Below are 23,098 nucleotides of genomic sequence, written 5' to 3'. Positions count from 1 at the left end.
TCCAGCCATTTCAATGAAATAACAAGCTTGACCTGCTCTATTCAAATATTAAAGATGTCTTCAAGTGAAAACTACAGGCACCCTTGGGCAGACCTGACCACTCTATCTATCTATCTATCTATCTATCTACAACCTGATTCATCTCATTCCCAACTATAAGCCTGTTATTAGATGGCAACCTGTAACGAACAGGACAGTGAGGAAGTGAAGCCTCAAGGCTAAAATGGCTCTGAATGAGTGATTCCAAATGACAGACTGGGAAATGATGTGCAAGTCACACAGGGGACAATATTGAGGGACTCTGTCACTACTTTACAGACTATATTGTTTTATATAGACACTGTAGTGCCCTCAAAGAAAGTGCATTACTTTACAAACAGCAAATCCTGGATTACTTAGAAGAAAAAAAGACAGCATTCAAATCCAGTGACAAAGAGGCTCTGAAGGATGCACAGCAAGTGCTGAGGAAAAAGCTGATGTACGTTCAGACCATACTGTGTGTATATATATTTATTTAACTATTTATGTTGTAGCGATCCGGTGCCACTAAGATTCACACCGTCGAAGAGATGGTGATTTTCTTTTGGTGGAGATTCTAAGGGATGCACCCAGCCTTGGCCTGACCCGCACATACTCACAAGCAGAGACACAAAACTAACGAATGAATAAAAATATAATACATTAAATGAAAACCCAATACAAAACAACAACAATTAGAAGAGCATCTATTCAAGGCCAAATTTCCCCCTGTTGACAAATAAAGTTCTATCTAATATAACCCAAGGTAAATATGTGTGTGTGGCCATTCAGCCAGTAATATGAGGTGATGTATCTTTTATTTTCAGATTGCTTATCTATATATGATGTGATTTATCTAATTACATTTGTCTTAACTCGTTGCATTCTTTATCGCCAATTTATTGAATATTACATAGCACGAAAGTAAGATTTTAGCGTTCAGCCTTATAACAGAATACTCTGATTGTCATGGCATATATTGCACACAGTTTTTAAATCTATAAATGAAAACCCTTAACAATGATTATTTAACAATTTAGTTTTTTGCCATATTTCTTCTCTTCCTTTGCCCTCACACTCTGGTGGTGAGGTGTCACCTGTTGTATGGCTGCACTCGGGCCCTAATCTGGGATCCTGAGGTGGCTTGGCACGTGGTGGGTGAAGCAATGCGCTGTATCAGCACGTACTCCTAACCCCTCTCTCTCTCTCTCTTTGTTCACTGTTATGGAGGGTGGTACAAATAAAAGTAGCTTGGTCTTAGTGTCAGTGCCATTAAGGGTTCTGTTAGTAATAAAAGAATAACAAATCGCTATATGACACAGTTGTTTTAGAGATGTATCCTGCTTTTTGGCAGGATGATCACTCTTGACAAGACTGTCCACTTCTTACCAGAAACTTTCCTGAGTTGAACAATATGGTTTGGTGGAACCCTGAAGCCTTAGACATGGCTCTGCAACTCCTTCTAGACTAATAGACGGGGATTTTTTTGATTGTAGAATAATGTGCCACAAGAACATATGCTGTCTACTTGACTCTGATGGTTCAGACAAAGCATTGTTAGATTTTTTTTAGGCACTACTGTTCCAAATAACATAAAAAAGCATTCAAAACCACTTCACTAAGTTATATTTTCAGAGGGGAAGACAGCATGTTTGATTGCATTGCACAGCAAGCTTTGGTGCCAATTTTGTTTCTTCCACAGACATACTGCTATATGGCAATATAAACCATAAAATCATCTGACCAAATTCACAGAGAAAAATATATACTGTACTAATGTTTAAAAAGACCACTGGCAAATATGGTACAGAGTGGTGGCTCTGACGCTAGGGATCTGCACTGGCAATCGGAAGGTTGCCGGTTCGAATCCCGTAAATGCCAAAAAGGGACTCTGCTCTGTTGGGCCCTTATCCTGCAATTGCTGAGTGTTTTGAGTAGTGAGAAAAGTGCTATATAAATCCATCCATCCATTATCCAACCTGCTGAATTCCGAACACAGGGTCACGGGGGTCTGCTGGAGCCAATCCCAGGCAACACAGGGCACAAGGCAGGAACCAATCCCGGGCAGGGTGCCAACCGCTATATAAATGCAAATTATTATTATTATTATTATTACTGTAAGAGAAACCACAAAAAAGTAATAAGTAAAAAAAAATGTCTACCTCATGACCTTCCATTCATAAAAATGTGGTTTTAAGCAATACTGTAAAATATTGCAGGTGAACATTTGAATAAAACAAAAAATTATTAACTGTACAAAATAAAATCTATAGGAGCAATTTCGTTCAAAATCCATTTTTAATTACTGTGCCAAATTTCTTTCAAACGGAGTTTGAGTTAATGTTTGCACTGACTTACACCCTGAAACAAACACAGACAGACATCACTATGAAAGTCGTTCAGCTGTGTTCCAGGATGTCTAAAAGCCATGTAAATCTATTGAAAATGCAGTCAAAATGTTGACCCCATCATGTGTCTTTCCCCATGCACACAAACGTAAAGTACCCACCCCTGAAGAATACATTAACATAACCTTCTGAAATGTGTTTAATCCTACTTAGGGTTGTGGGGAAAGAGCCTATCCCAGTAGCACATGCTGGAAGACAAGAAACAGCCATGAAAGGCGTGCCAATCCACCACATGGCCCACTTATGTGTGCAATCCACACTCACACTCTGACCAATTTGAAATTGACAGCTTATTTCTCATGTCTTTGGGTATACAGTGTATAGGAACAGTAAAAATAAATTCCTTAAGACTTTCCTGTCAGTAAAACAGGTAAAAAAAATGTAAGTACACATTATAAACCGATCAAAAGATTAAAATAAAAAATTACCTCTTTGTAATCCAGCTTCCCGTCACTGTTCGTATCAGCAACAGAAATAATTGCTTTTACTTCTTCTCGTGTCATCCTTTCACCTTTCTTTAAAAAACAAAATCATAATATATAATTAATCAAAAATAATTTATATTAATCTCCAAAAGACCAATTGTTAACACTTTTATACATTCACAGTTTCAGTAGGAGACTTGGAGGAAGTTAAGAATTTTTCATAGAGGGATTTATGGGAGCCCAGTGGCTTCTGGTTTAATTATTATATTTATTTAGTCAGAGCCTATTATACACATCCTTCCTTACTTGTTTGATTGTGGATTGTGCAGAATCGCCTGTACCTCAGGATGAGTTGAATTTTTCAAAATGGAGCCTTGCATTCAATCAGAAGAAGATCCATTTTTGTGGTGGAGAGACAAAGCAAAGTCGTTTCTGATACTGAGACACTTGCCGTAGCATTATTGCTGTGATCCTGCAACGTCAGTGACTTTGGAAATCTTTAACTGCTGGCTTAACTGTCATCAGAGGGAGAAGAAGGCTTTCCCAGATTATGGTGATATGCTGGTTTTCTTAAATAAAAATGTCATCTAACATTAATGATAGTTAAAGTCCAGTTTGTTGTCCAGTTTCTTAGTTTTTGATCTTCCTGAATCCATTCTCTTATGGATTAACTTATTGGCCCTTGCCTGGCTGGAACGTCTCCACACTGGAAGGACTAGGGGAAGGAGCATATCCAGAGCATTACCTCCCCCATTTCACTAGGAGGGAGTTTGAACTTGTGTTCCACGCCTATCTATGTCGAGGTTGGGTGGCGGTGTGCCCCCTGGTGGTCTACAGTATGTTATGAACAAAAAATGCTCGAGGTTATATCCAGTTGACATTTAACAATGATGGAGTAGTTCATACATAATATTCTGATTCTAAAGGACCCTGCCCCTTGCTCACTGCGCTTGCCAACCCCCAGGCAGCCGCTACGCCTAACCACTTCACGGATCTGCCGCTCGTGTATGGGGAAGCAGATGTACAATTTAAACAGATTGTTATTTTCATGGGAATTGTTACATATGCATGATAGAACTAACTATTTTACATTACAGCGAGTAATTGTAAAAAATAGTAAAACGTAATAAATTTAAAGAAAATTATGTTTCATGTTGCGTTAGAGGTATTCGTTGCGTTATAAGTTTTCATTCTGTTTGGCTTTGAAATTAACACGCAAATACTTTTTAAACTTACACTTTTACTGTAAAACTTCAGTAAAAACAATTTTTTGAATAAACTTTTTGGCAATATTGCTTTGAACTTTGATTCCGTGTTTGGACAAACATTGTGACAATGCAATGTATCACTGCCCGTGAGTGAATATCTTTTCTTTCTCTCTAATAAACAAACCAACTTTTTTGAATGTTTGTCCCTGTGATTTGTTAATTGTCATATATGATACATCCTTCTTTCAACAGTAATTCGTCCAGTGTTAACAGTTGTAGATATTCTGGATATTGTAAGTTGATGTTTTCATCTTCCGCACTATCACCACCAACTGTTTCAGCACAGTCTATTGATACGCATTTAACTAATTTGCCGGGTAACCGATGGACAGTTTTCACATTAATTCGTTTGACTTCATCGTTTCTCGGTGCTAGGATTGCCCGTGTACTCATTTCTTCTGTTGATAACCCTTCTGGATGAAATTCATCAATAAAATTTGGGCATAATATGTCTTCTTTTATTGGGAACTTAAAGTGAGGAAAAAATAAAAATTGATAAGAGCTGAGAGCGCAGGAACTGTGTCTGACAAAAGCATTCACACGAATGAGAGGTGTGCGGCCCATGGGCGTGTTTGAAAATGGTTGTGAGGAGGGCGGGACTTGAAAAAACCTCTTGGCAATAGCCTCGTCTTGAGGGACAATAGTCTAGTATATAGTATAGTATAGTGGAAATAGTCTCGTCTCAAGATTTTCTTTTATAATAGAGAGACATTATTTCCCTAAATTTCTTTTGTCAAACAGATAAACACATACACTGACTTTAATTGCAGTGGGAAAATTACTTTTAAATTTATGAGAAGCCAATACCGCCCAAAGTCCAATCTGTTTTTCAGTTTATAGAATATTCATTATTTCACTCTTAGGCATAGTGAAATATCAAAGAACTGGACAACAAAAGACTGGAAAAATGTCATCCAATTTGACAAATTTTGGTTTCTGCCACAAGATACAAATGGCAGGGACAGCACTTGGTATAAACAACATGAATCCATGGATGCACCTTTCCGTCTATGAACACCACAGGCTGGTGGTAGTAGTGTAATGTTATGGGAATGAAACACATCAAGCCTTGTAACACCAGCTGAGCATCATTTGATAGCCATAGCATACATAAACATTGTTACTGGGTGCATGCATATCTTTATGGCCACAGTCCAACCCTTTTAAAACGGATAATGCATCATGTCACAAAGCACAAATCATTGCATAAAAATGACAGCGACTTCATTTTACTCCAATGACTTGCAGCTCTCAATCCACTAGAACATCTTTGGGATGAGGTGGAATGGAAGAGTCACATCCAAAAATCTGCAGGGAACGAAATCCCTTAGCATATATCATTAGCATTTTAAGGTGTTCTAAATGGAAAATGGTACTTTATAATTATTAAGATAACTGGACAAAATAAAAGTTTCCAATAAGTTTATAATGGGCTACATCATAAAACTAAATTTGGAAAAGAATTTTCACAATTTTAGCGGTTTAATAATTGCAACCCCCATCTGGTGTAGTTTAGAAAAATAAATGGAACGCATACTAAGAAGCAGATTTAAAAATTACTAAGTGTGACAGGGAGCACACTTGAAGTAACATTATAAGCACAGAGACAGATGGCGAACACCTTATGATCATTTTGTAGACTGCAGACACAGATGATGAAGAAAATAATCCAATCTGTAATGTCCTTTGGGCCTTAATTGACTGTCGCCATAATGAGGAGGAACTGCTAAGAGGCCTGTGCCCTATCTGGCACCACCCAGGTCATATATAACAACATCTTATTTATTTATTCATTTTTGGACTTTCTCTTCCATTTACTTTTGTTCAGCTCTAGTACATCTTGCATCTCTATGATCCCCTTAGAACTGCGGCTCCTAAAATGACCTTTGTACTCTCCTAATTAGTCCAGATTGCCTACATACATTAACAAAATTGCAATTAACCTACTAATTATGAGTATTATATCAGTCTTTATAGTTGCAGCCTATTTCCTGACAACCTTTGCCAGCCTCAGAGACATAAGTCATGCTCTAATGAGTACCAAGTATTTAGCACTTATCACACAGTATGCTCGGGTCAGGAGTTTGTTCTCTGCTTTAAATTATACCAATCACTTTAATGTCTACATTTCCAAGTTTTACTCTTCTGTGAAATCTACTCAGGCAGTGTCTCATAACTGAGGCTAGCGGCATGGAGGTGACACCTGAATGAGAATTCATTGATTACATAATAATTTAGAAATAATAAGAGGCCTAACATGGAAGGCAAGAGTTCAGCAGCTGCTGCTGCCAAAAAATTATGAGTACAATTTTTGGGTCTGATCTACTAATTCTGAAGTGAAAAACAAATGATCACCATACATTTTGTGGATTCCATTCTTTTTGATGGTCTGAATAGGATGAATCAGTGGTTAGAGCTGCTTCGGCAGATCTCCATGGAACTAAGGTGAATTCCTGAAAAAACCACCATCTCTATGGAGTTTGCACATTCTCCCACATTTTTTGTGTACATGTCTAAATTGGCCTGGTATGAGGGTATGGGTGAGAGTGTATCCTTGCATCGAAAGCAGTTTGAGGAAACCTCAGGCTGGTGGTGACTACATAATTGAAAAGGCAGGTTCAGTAAACACGATCGGATATATAGTTAAATGTCTTAGTTAACCGTTACTTAATGCATTCAAATGAATTCTTACTTGAATGAAACACTGCTTTTGTGTTATTTACTCTTGATCCATCATTTAGCGCTTTATCAGTTTACCAAACCCTAGCAATGGGATATTTGCTAATACCAAATTATAGACTTTGATTTTATAAATCTGTTTATCAATTCAATCCTCATTTAAGGCATGACCACAGTATTACCATATAATGCTAAACTGCTCAAAAAAAATTAAAGGAACACTTTTTAATGAAAGTATAGCATCAAGTCAACGAAACTTCTGGGCTATTCATCTGGTCAGTTAAGTAGCAGAGGAGGTTGTCAATCAGTTTCAGCTGCTTTGGTGTTCACGAAATTAACAAGAGGAGCACAAGAGGGGCAACAATGAGACGACTCCCAAAACAGGAATGGTTTAAAAGGTGGTGAGAGGCCACTGACATTTTTCCCTAGTTTTGCATTTGGCTACAGTCAGCGTCACTACTGGTAGCATGAGGTGATACCTGGACCCTACAGTGGTGGCACAGGTAGTCCAACTTCTCCATCAATACATGCCATTGCCAGAAGGTTTGCTGTGTCTCCCAGCACAGTCTCAACAGCATGGAGGAGATTCCAGGAGATGGGCAGTTACTCTAGGAGAGCTGGACAGGGCCGTAGAAGGTCCTTAATCCATTAGCAGGACCGCTATCTGCTCCTTTGGGCAAGGAGGAACAGAGTGAGCACTGCCAGAGCCTACAAAATGACCTCCAGCAGGATAGTGGTGTGAATGTCTCTGACCAAACAATCAGAAACAGACTTGTTGAGGGTGGCCTGAGGGCCCGACGTCCTCTAGTGGGCCCTGTGCTCACTGCCCGCCCGGAACCGTGGAGCTCGATTGGCATTTGACATAGAATACTAGAATTGGCAGGTCCACCACTGGTGCTCTGTTATTTTCACAGAGGAGAGCAGGTTCATGCTGAGCACATGTGACAGACGTGAAAAGGGTCTGGAGACACCGTGGAGAACGTTATGTTGCCTGTAACATCATTCAGCATGACCAGTTTGGTGGGAGGTCAGTGATGGTCTGGGGAGGCATATCCATGGAGGGACGCACAAACCTCTACAGGCTAGACAATGGCACCTTGACCTCCATTAGGTACCAAGATGAAATCCTTGGACTCATTGGCAGACACTATGCTGGTGTAGTGGCTGCTGGGTTTCTCCTGATGCACAACAATGCCTTGCATCATGTGGCGAGAGTATGCAGGCAGTTCCTGGAGGATGAAGGAATTGATACCATTGACTGCCCCCCCCCCCCGCTCACTCACTTGATCTCAAACCAAAAGAACACCACTGGGTGGGACATTATGTTTTGTGTCCATCCGACACCACCAGGTTGCACCTCTGACTGTCCAGGAGCTCAGTGATGCCCTGATCCAGATCTGGAAGGAGATCCCCCAGGAAACACCATCCATTATCTCATTAGGAGCATGCCCCCCTCTCCCCCCCGATGTTGTCATACATGCATACGAGCACATGGCAGCCATACAAATTACTGAGTATGATTTGGTGTCGCTGCAATGAAATTTCAGCAAAATGGACGAGCCTGCCTGCCACATCATTGTTTCATTTTGATTTTCGGGGTGTCTTTGAATTCAGCCCTCTGTAGGTCGATCATTTTCATTTCCCTCAAATGATGTGGCTGCCATCCTTTTCATTCCCAACACATTATCATATCAGTCCATATCAGTAGAAATAGCCAGCAGGATTTTTTTCCCATTGAGATCTGATGTGTTTTCAAAGTGTTCCTTTAATTTTTTTGAGCAGTTTATATTTCAAAATATCCAAAACGGTATAAAAGAAAAAAAGCTATAAACACCCAGGTGTGAACATAGTGTAACCAGCATCAAAATTAAATTTTAGATAGTTATTACTGATAGGAATACTCACAGAGGTAAGTACTTTGTAAAGTTCGCTGTGTGTTATGAATCCATCACCATTTACATCAATCTCTCGAAATGCTTGCATCAGTTCACTTCTTCCAGTTGGTTTTTCTTTCCTCAGTATTTCACAAAAATCATCAAAGTTCAGTTTGCTCGTTTTGGGGCCCCAATACTTATTAAGTGTTTTCTGAGATGGATTTCTTCCAGCCTGCTGAAGGACTTGTAAGGAAAGACAGGACATTTGTTAACATACACGAAAAAAACAATACATACAACAATAACAATACATTTAGAAATGTTAAAATACAATTAAGTAAAAATTAATATGAAAGTAATAAAAACACTGTAAAAATACTTTATGTGGCTGTAGGAAAAATAGACTTTTAATACTGAAAATGATATCATGCTCTTAGCATAGGTAATCCTTTGATTATTTCTCTTCTCATTGCATTCGTGTTCATTTGATTTTACTCCATGTTCTCCACTACTGAATTGCTTCTAAATGATATACAGTATAAAGTGCATGTACATTATTCCATACAGGACACGGTTGTTGTGTACTCTGCTTTGTAATTTTTCACTATAGCTATCCTGAGTTTTTAAAGCTCCTTTCTAAGCTCTCTAATAGACTTCCAAGATCCTCCCGGTGTCTACCAGTGATGTATTTCTTCTACCCACACAGTGTATTTATCTCAAATATTGTACTGTTTATAAATGTTAAATTTTGGTAGGTTATTGCAATGTCTCATTTATGAATGCTATTTATGGTGCTATATGAAATAACGCTTGATTGAGTCCAATAACATTATTGCCTTTCCAAGGTCTTTGTGGTATACAATGTAAAAAAATGTGAATCATTAATGGACAGCATTTGAGATAACACACTGGATCAGGAGTTAGCACTACTGTCAGTGAAGCTGAACACTTGAGCCGAGCTTCTTTATGTGTATAGTAGACACACAGCAGGGACCACATACAGTATTAGCACTCTTAGCCACCATCTTAGACTACCACAGTGTGCTAAGAGGTGCTACTACGCTCTTATTTTTGTCATCCATCAAAATGCGTAATGCCTCCTGCCATCGTGCCAGTCTTCATCCTAGCCAGTTATAGTAAAAAGTATAAGCATAAAGAAAGTATTTCTTTATATCAGTTGTTTTCAAGTGTACTCCTGTGAGACCCTCATGGCTGCAAGTTTTTTTTCCAGCCAATTTCACAAACAGTATATCACTCTTATTTTTACTTGATCTCACTGTTTACTAACCTGGCCTACAAATATCTCTAAGAACATCATAACTCAGGAATCGGGAAAACCTGAATGATGAATGAAAGATGGTAAAGTTAATAATTCTTTACTTATTTATTTGTCACATACATAGTCATACAGGACAACACGCAGTGAAATGCATCTTTTCGCATACCCCTTGGGGTCAGAGCGCAGGGTCAGCCATTGTACAGTGCCCCTGGAGCAATTGAAGGTTAAGGGCCTTGCTCAAGGGCCCAGCAGAGTAGCATCACTTTTGGCAGTGACGGAGATTTGAACCGGCAACCTTCGGGATGCCAGCGCAGATCCTTAGCCTCAGAGCCACCACAAGTTGGATGGCATCATGAAAAATCCTCTCCATCCTCTCCAGGAGGCGCTCTCTTGGAACACTTTTAGCCAAAGGCTCACTCCATCATGTTATGCTAAGAAGCGCCTCTGGGGGTTTTTTTCTGCCTGCTGCTATCATGCAATTCAAAGCTTCCTTACTTTATTCTTTGTTATTTAGTATTGCCTAATCTTATTTTTATATTTCTGTTTTTTATAAACTTTTCTTTTCTCATCTTGTAAAGCACTTTGAGCTACATTATTTGTATGAAAATATGGCATCTAAATAAATGTTTTTGTACCTCTAATGTACTTTTTAAGTTCATTTTGAAATATCTGCACAATATATCTTCTTATATAATACGCTACCTTGGCTGTCCGTTTGTCTGTCCAGGATTTTAAATCACCCGTCGCTTGCAAACCATTTGACAGATTGACCTGAAATTTGGTAAACATATACTACGTGACGTCTACTATCCCCTTTTAGGGTGATGATTGACCGCCAAGGTTATTCCTCTTTTTATTTTATTTTATTGTAGAATCAACTCCCGACAGCGGCCAGCAGGGTGGCCATGCAGCACATGTGTACGGGCACCGTTCTCATCCCTACCACCTTTGCCGTCACTTCTCCTACCTCTTCTTATCTTAAATCATTCTTGAGGTAGAATTGAATACTTAAGTGCCAGCTTAAGTGAAAAATTAAGGAAAATGTACTCATTAATTGCAACACAAACACTGACTTAATCAGTTTTAACGTGACTGACCAAAGAAGAGAAGATGCGGGCTGTGAGGGTGGTGCAAAGAAGAGCTGCTCAGGAAGCAGCAAGCGCATCAACCTCTGAGCAAACAAATGCTAAACGTACAGAGAAAGAGGAGGAAAACTAGGAATGCTCATGTCAAGTGTATTCACTGCACGCTATCATGCAGTGCGCCGTTACTGGTATTTATTTATTTTGATTTATGTATTTATTTATCTATCAGTTAATTGGTTGTATTATCTGTCCCGTGTGCTTGTATTCATTTTTATGTTTCTACTACTGTATGCATCTGAATTTACCCATGGGATTAATAAAATTTATCTAATCTAATCTAATATTTGTATTCTTTGTCATCACTTTAAATACTTAAGTTTCTTTGGTCATTTATTTTTGAATTTACCCTTTTCTGTAGCCTTCATTCTCTTAATTGCATCCACAAGCTGATGAGTAGTCAACATGGGTGCAAACTACACTGCATGCTAAAGAGGTGCACTATCATTTTCACTTGTCTGCTCATTAAGAAATGTTTCCTACAAACAAGTGAATAAGCACTGAAGTAATTGCTCCCTTTAGTATTCAGTGTTTTCATCTTTTGGATATAATTAAGGGAACAGATTCTAAAGAAAAGGATGAATTAAAAAGAAATGGTAAAATAAACTTAAGCATTTACAATTTTATCAAAAATACAAATATTTCAGAATTTCCTAGAATATGGGAACAACAAGCGCGGCTGACTAAACTGATTAAAACTAAGAATGACGCAGAGATTGTTAAATAAAACCCTATACCCGCAGGACTTAATTTATGAAGCACTTCTTTATACTGTTAAATAGCGTATAGACCTGAGTCATTACTGTAATCATTTTAGGTTTGTTTTTAACTGTTTTGCTCTATATTTGCTCTATGCTTCTGCAAGTTAATTGATAAAGGAAAGGCTGACTGACTTACCTGCTGTCTGTCTAAGTATAACATACTGTGTATCTCTCTTTGTACCCTCCATGTCTGTACAGGGATTTCCAAGGGGGTCTAGGTTTCCTATCATATTCTAAATGCAACCAGGCTCATTGGTGTCCTATTTCTTCTATATATAAGAATGAAGTGAATGGACAAATAAATAAATGCAATTCACTTAAGAATACAATAGACCATACATTTTAACTGTTCTCTTTCTTATTGTGGGTGGCTCTAAAGTAGGGGTCTCCAACACGTCGCTCGCGAGCTACCAGCAGTTCACAACCCCTTTCCAAGTAGCTCACCAAAGGGTTAATGAATCCTGCATAAATCTGAAAACTTGATTAGTCAAATTAGGGGTGGGCGATTTTTCCAAAAAATCATATCACGATCCTTTTAACACAAAATCACGATCCACAATCTGAATTGCAGTCTATCTTTTCAATGTGGCATACACTTAAGAGAACATCCGGACTCAGACTCATCAAGAAAGATCTAAGTAACACTTTATTTTAAATATCAAACAAAGTTGAATTCAATTGTTCTCTCGTTCGCTAGCTAAGCGGAGTTAAGGAACACGCCCCGAAGCTGGCGAGTGAGTGAGGAAGGCCCCGTTCCCCCTCACCTCTGCCTGCTGCATCTCACTCGGATTTGCGCTAATAAATCAATACCGCAAGCGAACTCTGATACATACCGAAATGTGAGAAGTCGCAAGTTCAACCGGAATGCTTAAGCAAATTATAGAAAAAAATTTATAGATTTTATAGATTATAGGTATAGATTTTATATATTATATACCATTATTAGTAAACCTTCAAAATAATGTACAGTTAAAGTCTCAACAGCATTTCTGGAGCCAGATAACTATAAGAATCTTCACCAAGCAGCTCTGAAAATGTCTGCTTTGTTTGGGTCTACATACTTCTGTGAGTCGGCCTTTTGTGACATGAATGTCATGAAATCAAAGTTCAGAACAAGACTGACAGACGAACATCTAAATGACTCCATAAGAGTGAACCTAAGTGGTGTCACACACATGTGCACATGGGAGGCAGCTAAAGGGTTTCAGTAAGGGCAGTTCCGAGTCATACCGGGATGTGGCAGAGTGCACTGACTCTTTTCCTCCCTTTCCTGAAGACCATCTATCTTACTAAACCACAGTTAATATATGCACGGCGGACGCACCAAGGCGCATGCGCACTGTAGCCTTGGCGCCCGCCCCAGAGTCCAGAGTCAAACGCAGCAGCTTTGCAAAACGTGGCGGCTTCCCAGAGTCAGTAGGTGGCGCCCGAACAACACAACCTCTGAGCGCCCAAACAACACAACCTGTACAGTCAAACGCAGCGGCTTCCCAAGACGTGGCGGATTCCCAGAGTCAGTAGGTGGCGCCCAAACAACACAACCTGTAAACTAGACTCTCCGCAGCACCCGCCCCAGAGTCAAACGCAGCGACTTCTCAAAACGCGGCGGCTTCCCAGAGTCAGTAGGTGGCGCCCAAATAACACAACGTAATGTGCCGTGGCTCCCGCCCCAGAGTCAAACACAGCGGCTTCCCAAAATGCAGCGGCTTCCCAGAGTCAGTAGGTGGCACCCAAACGACACAACCTGTGAGCTACACTTGCTCTAATCCACTGTGCCAGTAATATAGATCACATAACGGTCACAGACTCTAACCCAGTGGCTTCCCAGACTCAGTGGCTGGCACACGAACACCACAACCTGTAAACTAAACTTGCTGTGCTCCACTCTACCAGCAGTCGGTGTCAGCAAAAGCAACAGAATCACGTCTCCACAAAACGAAACCGCTTTAGTACAGATATGCTTATGTAATTAAATGACATTTCCCCAGACGCACACACCCTCCATGATATGTCATCCATCCAGATATCGGACAGAACAGAAACTGATTGCCATTCTTGGATTTCTGATTCGCTAGCGAATCGCGGGCTTACTTGTTCACGGGAGATTCCACTTGGCCCTCTTGACGTCACTTCTGGGACCGAGCCTATGGAAGAAAACCTTGTCAGCTCCGGCCCCTGTGATGTCACGTCCGGGCTCGAACCAATGGCTGAAGACATTCATGAGCCCGACCCCTTTGATCTCACTTCCTGTGTCCCCTTTAAAAGCCTCCATCTTTTCCCTCTTCCTTCAGTTCTGTTTTGGAATCGGGTTTGTGCACAGCAGTGCTATCACTTAAAATGACAATTTGCAACCAGGAAACCAAATATACGGGTGGCTGCCCCAAACCTTGCTATGTCTCTTTGTGGCTTTTGTGACAGTGGCTCCACTCCACCATACACCTCAGTGCCAGTCATCTGACTAACTAAACAACACATCACACATGCGACTGGACAGGTGAATAAAGTGATACAGTGACATGTGACAAAATGACAAATGAAGAAGGAACATCTGTGGATTTGGAATTGCATTGTTTTGTTTTGACAGCATTCATGTTTTAATTCAATAGTGTAAGATACGCATACATGCATACAGACATACAAAATGCACTTACAGGTGAACTAAATATTTTTTGTGATGTTTTAATGCAAAATGTGAGTTGTGGACACCGACATTTTGTAAATGTTCAGGCAAGACAAGCTTATTCAGTTTGTTTGGGTTGAAATAAGCTATGAGAATAAACGTTAGAAAACGTGAGCAGCTCTCGGCCATTTTCATTTTGTAAAAGTAGCTCTCAGGGGGAAAAAAGGTTGGAGACCCCTGGTCTAAAGAGTTTCATGCTCATGCTTTCCATGAGAGAAAAGCAAATTAAAACAACACATAGGTTTATATAAAGTGTGTCACTCTTAAAATTTTAAGCGGGCTTGAAACTGTTCTAAACAAAATTATACACAGTGTCTAAACTGGGGGATGAACAGAATGAGTTACCTGTGCAAAGCTGCTCCTTAGAGGTGATGTTTTCCAGACTAGATTTGAACATAGTTAAGTATACAGCTCTGCAGTTGGTGTAGAAATCCGACTCATCCATCTGTTGAGAATTCTGTCTGGTAGATTGCATTGTTGTACAAGTCTCTGAACAGATGTCTTTGTCTCAGGAAGAAATGTATTCTACAAAATAATTACATGTAAATAATTACCTTTATCGATTTTATTTCCTCAAAAATGTGAATGATTGAAAAACACGGTATCTTCTTAAGTAAATTTTGCATCCTGTATTTATTTAATAGTTTAGGAATTGACTCTTCAGATTAAGCACTCATTATAAGGAAAAAAATTAACAGAATCCTGTGGCTAATGTAAACCAAACAGAAGACAAAGACCATAAAAAGAGATATACAGTATAATAAAGTTAATTTTAACAACAGATGCCAAATGATCAAAAGGCAAGGAAACAGTGATTAAAACTGTAAGCTGTTGGTCAAAATTAGTCACAAACAGCTGAGAAATGTAATTTTGTCCAGGTTATGCACAGTGAATAGCAAAAAAAGAAGACTTCACTTCCTCAGCTAGCTAGTACTTATTTCAAACAGCAAATGATTTACCAGACAATAATGAGCAGTGTTACTTTAACTTTATTTCTTGTGGTTAAAAACAGTCCTCCGCTAGTAGCTGTGAATGCTGGTACCTGAGTGTAATGGATACCTTATGTTCTAGAAACTGCTGCCAGTTTTTATTTGGCTTTGGTAACTGGTGCTGGCTCATTTATGCTCTGATAACTTTGTACAGGATTTGTTCAGGGTCATATGAGTACGCGCGACGGACTATTTGTTACATTATAATGAGACTTCGGTTCCTGTGATAGTTAAAAAGTTTGCGCTCACATAATCCTCTTCCACTTAAAATCATAGACATTTTTGAAAAATCACTCTTTTAATATACAAAGCTGTGACTGGTTGGGGCACTTGGCGTTTGCACTAAGTGAAGTTTACTTTACAAAAGTTGTCTGATTTCAGTGGAATTGACTTTGGGCACCATTTAGTAAACAGATAGATTTACATTGACACTACTGTCATTTATACAGAACTAGCAAAATACCCGCACTTTGCAGCGGAGAAGTATTGTGTTAAAGAAGTTATGAAAAAGAAAAGGAAAAATTTTTAGAAATAACGTAACATGATTGTCAATGTAATTGTTTTGCCACTGTTATGAGTGTTGCTGTCATCAAGGATTTGATTATCATTATTTCTTTCAATCAGGCTCGTATTTGGAGGACGTGTTGTGTTCAAGTTACATTCCGCGTTTGTCAATCGTTGTAAAGATACAACTGGTTTCATTGATAACTTTGTGTCCACATTGTCAGAATTGAAACATTCATAAACATCAAAGTGTCCACTACCCAAATCGCTACCCGTGAATCTAAGATGTTTAACAGGCATTCCCGGTTGTCCAAAGGTGTAAAATATTTCCCCATTTCTATACACTTGAAAGCGGCAATGCAACAATTCCACGGCAGTTATCAGTTCACATGCAGAACTATAGGTTGAGAGCTTAAGCATTTCACTGCTATAGTGGTTCTGTGTAGCATAATTGTCTCCTGTACCGTCATCAGTCCACACCTTGAACCTGTCCCAGTCGTTCAGTACATAAGACACAACGTCTCTGCAGATATCAAGGCTGAGACTGATATGGCCATGCAATAAGTAAGAGGGAGAATCGAAGACGCAGGCACAATCTTGGGGCATGGAAACCACTGGGTACGGGTTGGTAAAATTGTGATCGACAAGTGATCATCGGAATAGACATCTTATTTGGGGTAAACTTGCACCTGTTGAGAAAGAAAGTACAAAGGAAGGCAAGAAGCGGTGGAGCAAGGAATGAAAAGCAGAAGTCAGCACCAGGAAGATGTACCTGAGCAATTGTGGAGACCCAACAATGACAGCCTTGAAGCGGTGGAGTAAAAGAAAAGGCAACAGTCATGAGGAGGGAGATGTGAGGAAGTAAGGAAACCCAACAATGTCAGCTTTGAAGCAGTGGAGTAAATGAAAAGGCAGGAGTCACCAGCAGGAAGACGTGAAGGAAGGACAACAATAACAGGCTTGAAGCGGTGGAGTAAAGAAGGGAGCAGTGAGCATGACGAACAGCTGAGGAAAGTAAGGAAGCGAGTGAGGAGGCACATGAGTGCTGGATGTCATTAATGTATATAGGCAGGGAGCCAACCACGTGGTAGGTGCATGGAAACAGCCGTGCGGAAAAAGGAAGGGGGACCGGGGGCGGCCCTTGTGCATCTCTGCCATGAAATAAATCCTCTGTTAACGGAAGTAAGGAATGAAACTGCCAAAAGGAGAGATCAGTTCTGAAAGTTCCTTACGGCATAATGGTGAGAACCACCAAAAAGAAGTCATTATTTTCGAAAGTTCGTTACGGGGCACGGCGTGAAATGAAACATACTTAACGTTTGTAAGTACAGTGTAAAGGATGAGCATGGGAAATTTGGGCTTCCTACAGTATGTATATTGGAAGTCACAGAAATAGTGAGGAGGAGTTTCCCCTATCTATATATACAGTTTAGGGGGTACATCCGTTTCCCCCCTTGGGTGCTACAATAGGACATGAAACATACCGAACTTTCGTAAGTACACTGCAAGGAATGACCATGCGAAATTTCAGCTTCCCACCTATACGGAAAGTGGGAGAACTAGTGATGAGTCAGTGAGGGCTTTGCCTTTTATATGTATAGGTACAGTGAAACCATGTGCTAACCCAGGGGTTCTCAATGTCGGTCCTGGGGGCCCACTGTGGCTTCAGGTTTTTGTTCCAACCAGATTCCTAATCAGTGACAACATCTGATAACACTGAGCTCAATTAATTAGCAGACATTTTTTTTTCTCTTTACTTATTCTTCATTAAGAAAGCACTGCAGCATGTTTTACATTTATAAGACATTTAGGTATATTTCTGCTTTTGATTTAAATGCTTAACAACCTTTTGTTCATTTCATTCTATTTTGCCCTTTCTCTGTGCAGTTTGCTCCATTCATTGTATCCTAATAATGACAACCAGTGGAGCAGACAGCCAGGCAAGCAACAAGACTGCAACTACAGTGCATCCAGAAAGTATTCACAGCACATCACTTTTTCCACATTTTGTTATGTTACAGCCTTATTCCAAAATGGATTAAATTCATTTTTTTCCTCAGAATTCTACACACAACACCCCATAATGACAACGTGAAAAAAGTTTACTTGAGGTTTTTGCAAATTTATTAAAAATAAAAAAATTGAGAAAGCATATTGTACATAAGTATTCACAGCCTTTGCCATGAAGCTCGAAATTGAGCTCAGGTGCATCCTGTTTCTCCTGATCATCCTTGAGATGTTTCTGCAGCTTCATTGGAGTCCACCTGTGGTAAATTCAGTTGACTGGACATGATTTGGAAAGGCACACACCTGTCTATATAAGGTCCCACAGTTGACAGTTCATGTCAGAGCACAAACCAAGCATGAAGTCAAAGGAATTGTCTGTAGACCTCCAAGACAGGATTGTCTCGAGGCACAAATCTGGGGAAGGTTACAGAAAACATTTCTGCTGCTTTGAAGGTCCCAATGAGCACAGTGGCCTCCATCATCCATAAGTGGAAGAAGTTCAAAACCACCAGGACTCTTCCTAGAGCTGGCCGGCCATCTAAACTGAGCGATCGGGGGAGAAGGGCCTTAGTCAGGGAGGTGACCAAGAACCCGATGGTCACTCTGTCAGAGCTCCAGAGGTCCTCTGTGGAGAGAGGAGAACCTTCCAGAAGGACAACCATCTCTGCAGCAATCCACCAATCAGGCCTGTATGGTAGAGTGGCCAGACGGAAGCCACTCCTTAGTAAAAGGCACATGGCAGCCCACCTGGAGTTTGACAAAAGGCACCTGAAGGACTCTCAGACCATGAGAAAGAAAATTCTCTGGTCTGATGAGACAAAGATTGAACTCTTTGGTGTGAATGCCAGGCGTCACGTTTAGAGGAAACCAGGCACCGCTCATCACCAGGCCAATACCATCCCTACAGTGAAGCATGGTGGTGGCAGCATCATGCTGTGGGGATGTTTTTTAGCGGCAGGGACTGGGAGACTAGTCAGGATAAAGGGAAAGATGACTGCAGCAATGTACAGAGACATCCTGGATGAAAACCTGCTCCAGAGCGCTCTTGACCTCAAACTGGGGCGACGGTTCATCTTTCAGTAGGACAACGACCCTAAGCACACAGCCAAGATATCAAAGGAGTGGCTTCAGGACAACTCTGTGAATGTCCTTGAGTGGCCCAGCCAGAGCCCAGACTTGAATCCGATTGAACATCTCTGGAGAGATCTTAAAATGGCTGTGCACCGACGCTTCCCATCCAACCTGATGGAGCTTGAGAGGTGCTGCAAAGAGGAATGGACGAAACTGGCCAGGGATAGGTGTGCCAAGCTTGTGGCATCATATTCAACAAGACTTGAGGCTGGAATTGCTGCCAAAGGTGCATCGACAAAGTATTGAGCAAAGGCTGTGAATACTTATGTACATGGGATTTCTCCGTTTTTTTATTTTTAATAAATTTGCAAAAACCTCAAGTAAACTTTTTTCATGTTGTCATTATGGGGTGTTGTGTGTAGAATTCTGAGGAAAAAAATGAATTTAATCCATTTTGGAATAAGGCTGTAACATAACAAAAGGTGGAAAAAGTGATGCGCTGTGAATACTTTCTGGATGCACTGTACTTCAGCGTTAGACCCACTAATTAGAAAATAATGAATTAATTAAACAATTAGAACACTCTGCAAAAAAAACAGAATGAAAATCAAGATGAAAATATTGTTAAAAAGAAAACAAAATACATTATTCCAATAAAACTGCTTGGTACATTTTAATATACCAAACTTAGTTTTCTAATTTCTACATTTTTCCCAAAACACAGAATTTGACAAATTAACAGTTCACTTAATTAGCCCAGGAGTCCAATTAAAAATAGAAGCTGGTTGGAACAAAAACCTGCAGCCACAGTGGGCCACCAGGACCGACATTGAGAACCCCTGTGCTAACCAACATGTAACAAAACAAGTTACCACACTGCGGCACCAGGATTAGTGAGTTTAACAAACTTATCTCAAAACTTCTGTCAACATTAGAGGGGATTCATGCCGTAGTATACATTGGTATCTCAAGATGAAGATCTTCTAAAGATTTCAGGATAAACAGAAATACTGTAGCAGGTTACGCCTTTACCTACAGGGCTGTAACTTGGGAATAAACTTCCTGTTTATGTAAGGGATTTGACCTCGGCATTTATTTCTATTCACCATGGACTCCTCAAAAATCGTTTTTCTTGAATAGCCCAATACAATACAATACAATTTATATTTTGTATAGCCCAAAATCACACAAGAAGTGCCACAATGGGCTTTAACAGGCCCTGCCTCTTGACAGCCCCCCAGCCTTGATTCTCTAAGAAGACAAGGTAAAACTCCCAAAAAAACACTTGTAGGGAAAAAATGGAAGAAACCTTGGGAAAGGCAGTTCAAAGAGAGACCCCTTTCCAGGTAGGTTGGGCGTGCAGTGAGTGTCAAAAAGAAGGGGGTCAATACAATACAATACAATACAATACACAGAACAGAACAAATCCTCAATCCAGAATAAAAATACAAATTTTAGAAGTACGGAGTAGAATTTAACAGTAGATGATATCACATAATATGATTTGGATTTATTTAGAGACCTGGACACCTCATTCATCAAGCTGCCTCCCCCATTTGGCTATTCCAGAGCTGAAATAGCGCTAATCCGATGAAAGGACCCCTCTTTCCCACGATTTCTGCGATCCTCCATCAGGGATGACTTTACCTCATGGCAGGCAAATCAACTTGTCAGGTGGGCCGTGGCACCAAGTGCCACATTTGAGTACCGAGAAGAGAAACAGAGTAGGTGAGGGTTAGTATCAAATTATAACTATCATGTTACTTACAGTATGTTTTAGTGCTAATGACTAACAACAGAGATGCAGTCTGTACAGTTAATCAGCAGCTCTAGTCAGGGTGTGCTAAACTGAAGTAGTGAGTCTTCAGCCTGAGACCGAAGGGACATCTCTTATAGTAGCAGGCAGACCATTCCACAGTTTAGGGACCCTGTAACAAAAAGCTCAACCTCCCACTGTTATTTTATTAATTCTTGTAATCATAGGCAGACTGGCATCTTGAGATCTTAATGTGTGCTCAGGTGTGTAAGTCATGATAAGTTCAGACAATTAAGCCGGACCTTGGCCATTTAATGCTTTATATGTTAAAAGGAGGATTTTGAAATCTGCCCTAAACTTAACCGGGAGCCAGTGAAAGGATTTAAGAACTGGAGTGATGTGTTTGTATTTTCTTGTTCTTGTAATAATTCTTTCAGCAGCATTTTGGATTAACTGGAGGCTGTACAAAGAACAGTTTGAACATCCAGTGAACACCGCATTGCAGTAGATAGATAACGATTGCTTATAGATCTCAGAGTTATGATTTATGCAACTTGATAAAGGAGATTAAATTGTTTCACATTGTCTGATAATATACTTCTTGGTATCTTCATGTGGCACTTAGGGCCACTGCTCTACTATCAAGTTGTTTGCCTGCCAAGGAAAAGTCATCTCAGATAAAGGAGCACAAGAGGCTTCAAGTAGAATTGTCCCTTCATCTGATTGGCCCGCCCAGCACAGACTCAGCTTTAGAATGGCCAATAGAGTAGAAGCGGCCTGTTGGCTGAGGTCTTCAGGTCTCTGACTGTGGCTGGCTTGTGTGACTCTTTTTCTATAATCTGGCTGCGGCTCTACAGTTAGCGGCTGGAGAGATGTTGTTGTTTATTAGATTTTTAGATCAGTTTCTACTTTGTTTTTGATGTATTTGAACAAATATGTATCCTTATATGCGATAGTTCTGTATTAAGGTGAGTGGTGTAATCCATGCTTTCATTTCGCCTCTTGAGTTGTCGTGATGTCCCACGCCTGCACTTGGTGATGAGCACTCTGCAAGAACAAAGCAGTTTCTACTGTTGTATTGTATATCTGAGGTGGCTCTGTGAAGAGGATTACTTCTGTTCTGTTTTATGTGTTACATTTACTTCATTTTTTGACGCCCATTGCATGCCCAACCTACGTGGAAGGGGGTCTCTCTCTCTCTCACCTTTCACAAGATTTCTTCCAAATTTTTTAGGGTTTTATTTAGGAGGGAGTTTTTTTTTTTGTCTTCTTAGGGAAACGAGGTCAGGGGGTCTGTCAAAAAACAGGGTCTTTTAAAGTCTATTGAGGCATTCCTTGTGTGACTATGGGCTGTACAAGAAATAAATTGATGTTGTGTTGTTATTGCTGTAAAATACATGCTCATTTTCAGAAGCGCTCTGAGCCTGTAGTAAGCAGTATAACATCAATGTATTCTTGCAAGCACGGAGCAAAGATAGTAGTCATGCGCTGAATGTTTTATGCAAGTAACAATATCACTGCACCCTGAACACAACATTAATACTATTATAGCTACTACTACAGACTTGAATTGAACTGAACTGTGAAGTTAAAACACATCACTACAGGTTTCTCTATCGAGCTAAACTTTAACTCTACTCTGGTTTCTGTGCCTAGTTATTCCTAAATATTGCTTTGAATCATGTGTTTCATTAATCTTAGGCTATACTCTGGATCTCAGGCCTGTTTAAAATACAAATCTGTTTCATTTACATCTTTATAAGACAGCACTAGCTTCTGTGCCTGGTAAAATCAGTTTCTATACACTATTTCCCATGTGGGATAATGCTACGTTTCCCTGCTGGATCGTATGCCTGATTTATCTCTGTTTCAATTCTGGATCCTATGTTTTTAAAATGCCAGGATTCACTCAGAATTAAAATTTTGTTTACTCTAGTGCCCAAATCTAGTTAACATTAGGCACTGCTCAAAAGAAAGTGTCTGCTTAATCTTATGCCATGTTTTTCACCACCACTACGAACTTGGACAAGTCTGAAGGTGTAGTTTCAGAGCACAGTTCCCTCTGCACTATTTTACTCTGTGTACAATGGCCATGTTTCCAGCTTTTTTAATACTACCCTTTACACTGCAATACACTTACAGTCAAAGTTTCTAAGTTCTGCTAAACTTTGTCATCACCCAAAAAACAATTAGTGGTTGTACTTAGTCTTGGGCAGGTGTGAATCCTTTTTGTATAA

The 23,098-nt window shown here is 39.9% G+C and overlaps 1 protein-coding gene across 3 annotated transcripts in view; it reads right to left on the bottom strand.

The window, feature by feature from the left end:
• Nucleotides 1–23,098, bottom strand: part of efcab7 (EF-hand calcium binding domain 7) — a 99,213-nt gene that overhangs the window by 74,962 nt on the left and 1,153 nt on the right. For all 3 annotated transcript variants that reach the window (XM_028810944.2, XM_028810946.2, XM_028810945.2), the window contains 3 exons: nucleotides 14,880–15,059; nucleotides 8,704–8,915; nucleotides 2,855–2,941 (listed from right to left, as the gene is read on the bottom strand). In XM_028810944.2, coding sequence (XP_028666777.1) covers nucleotides 2,855–2,941; nucleotides 8,704–8,915; nucleotides 14,880–15,009 — 429 coding nt within the window. In that variant the 5' untranslated portion in view covers nucleotides 15,010–15,059. The remainder of the gene's footprint in view (nucleotides 1–2,854; nucleotides 2,942–8,703; nucleotides 8,916–14,879; nucleotides 15,060–23,098) is intronic.

The sequence above is a fragment of the Erpetoichthys calabaricus genome, chromosome 10, assembly GCF_900747795.2.
Source record: "Erpetoichthys calabaricus chromosome 10, fErpCal1.3, whole genome shotgun sequence".
Taxonomy (NCBI): Eukaryota; Metazoa; Chordata; class Cladistia; order Polypteriformes; family Polypteridae; genus Erpetoichthys; species Erpetoichthys calabaricus.
Note: the sequence above shows the minus strand (reverse complement) of the source record. Positions and strands in the feature narration are given on the sequence as shown.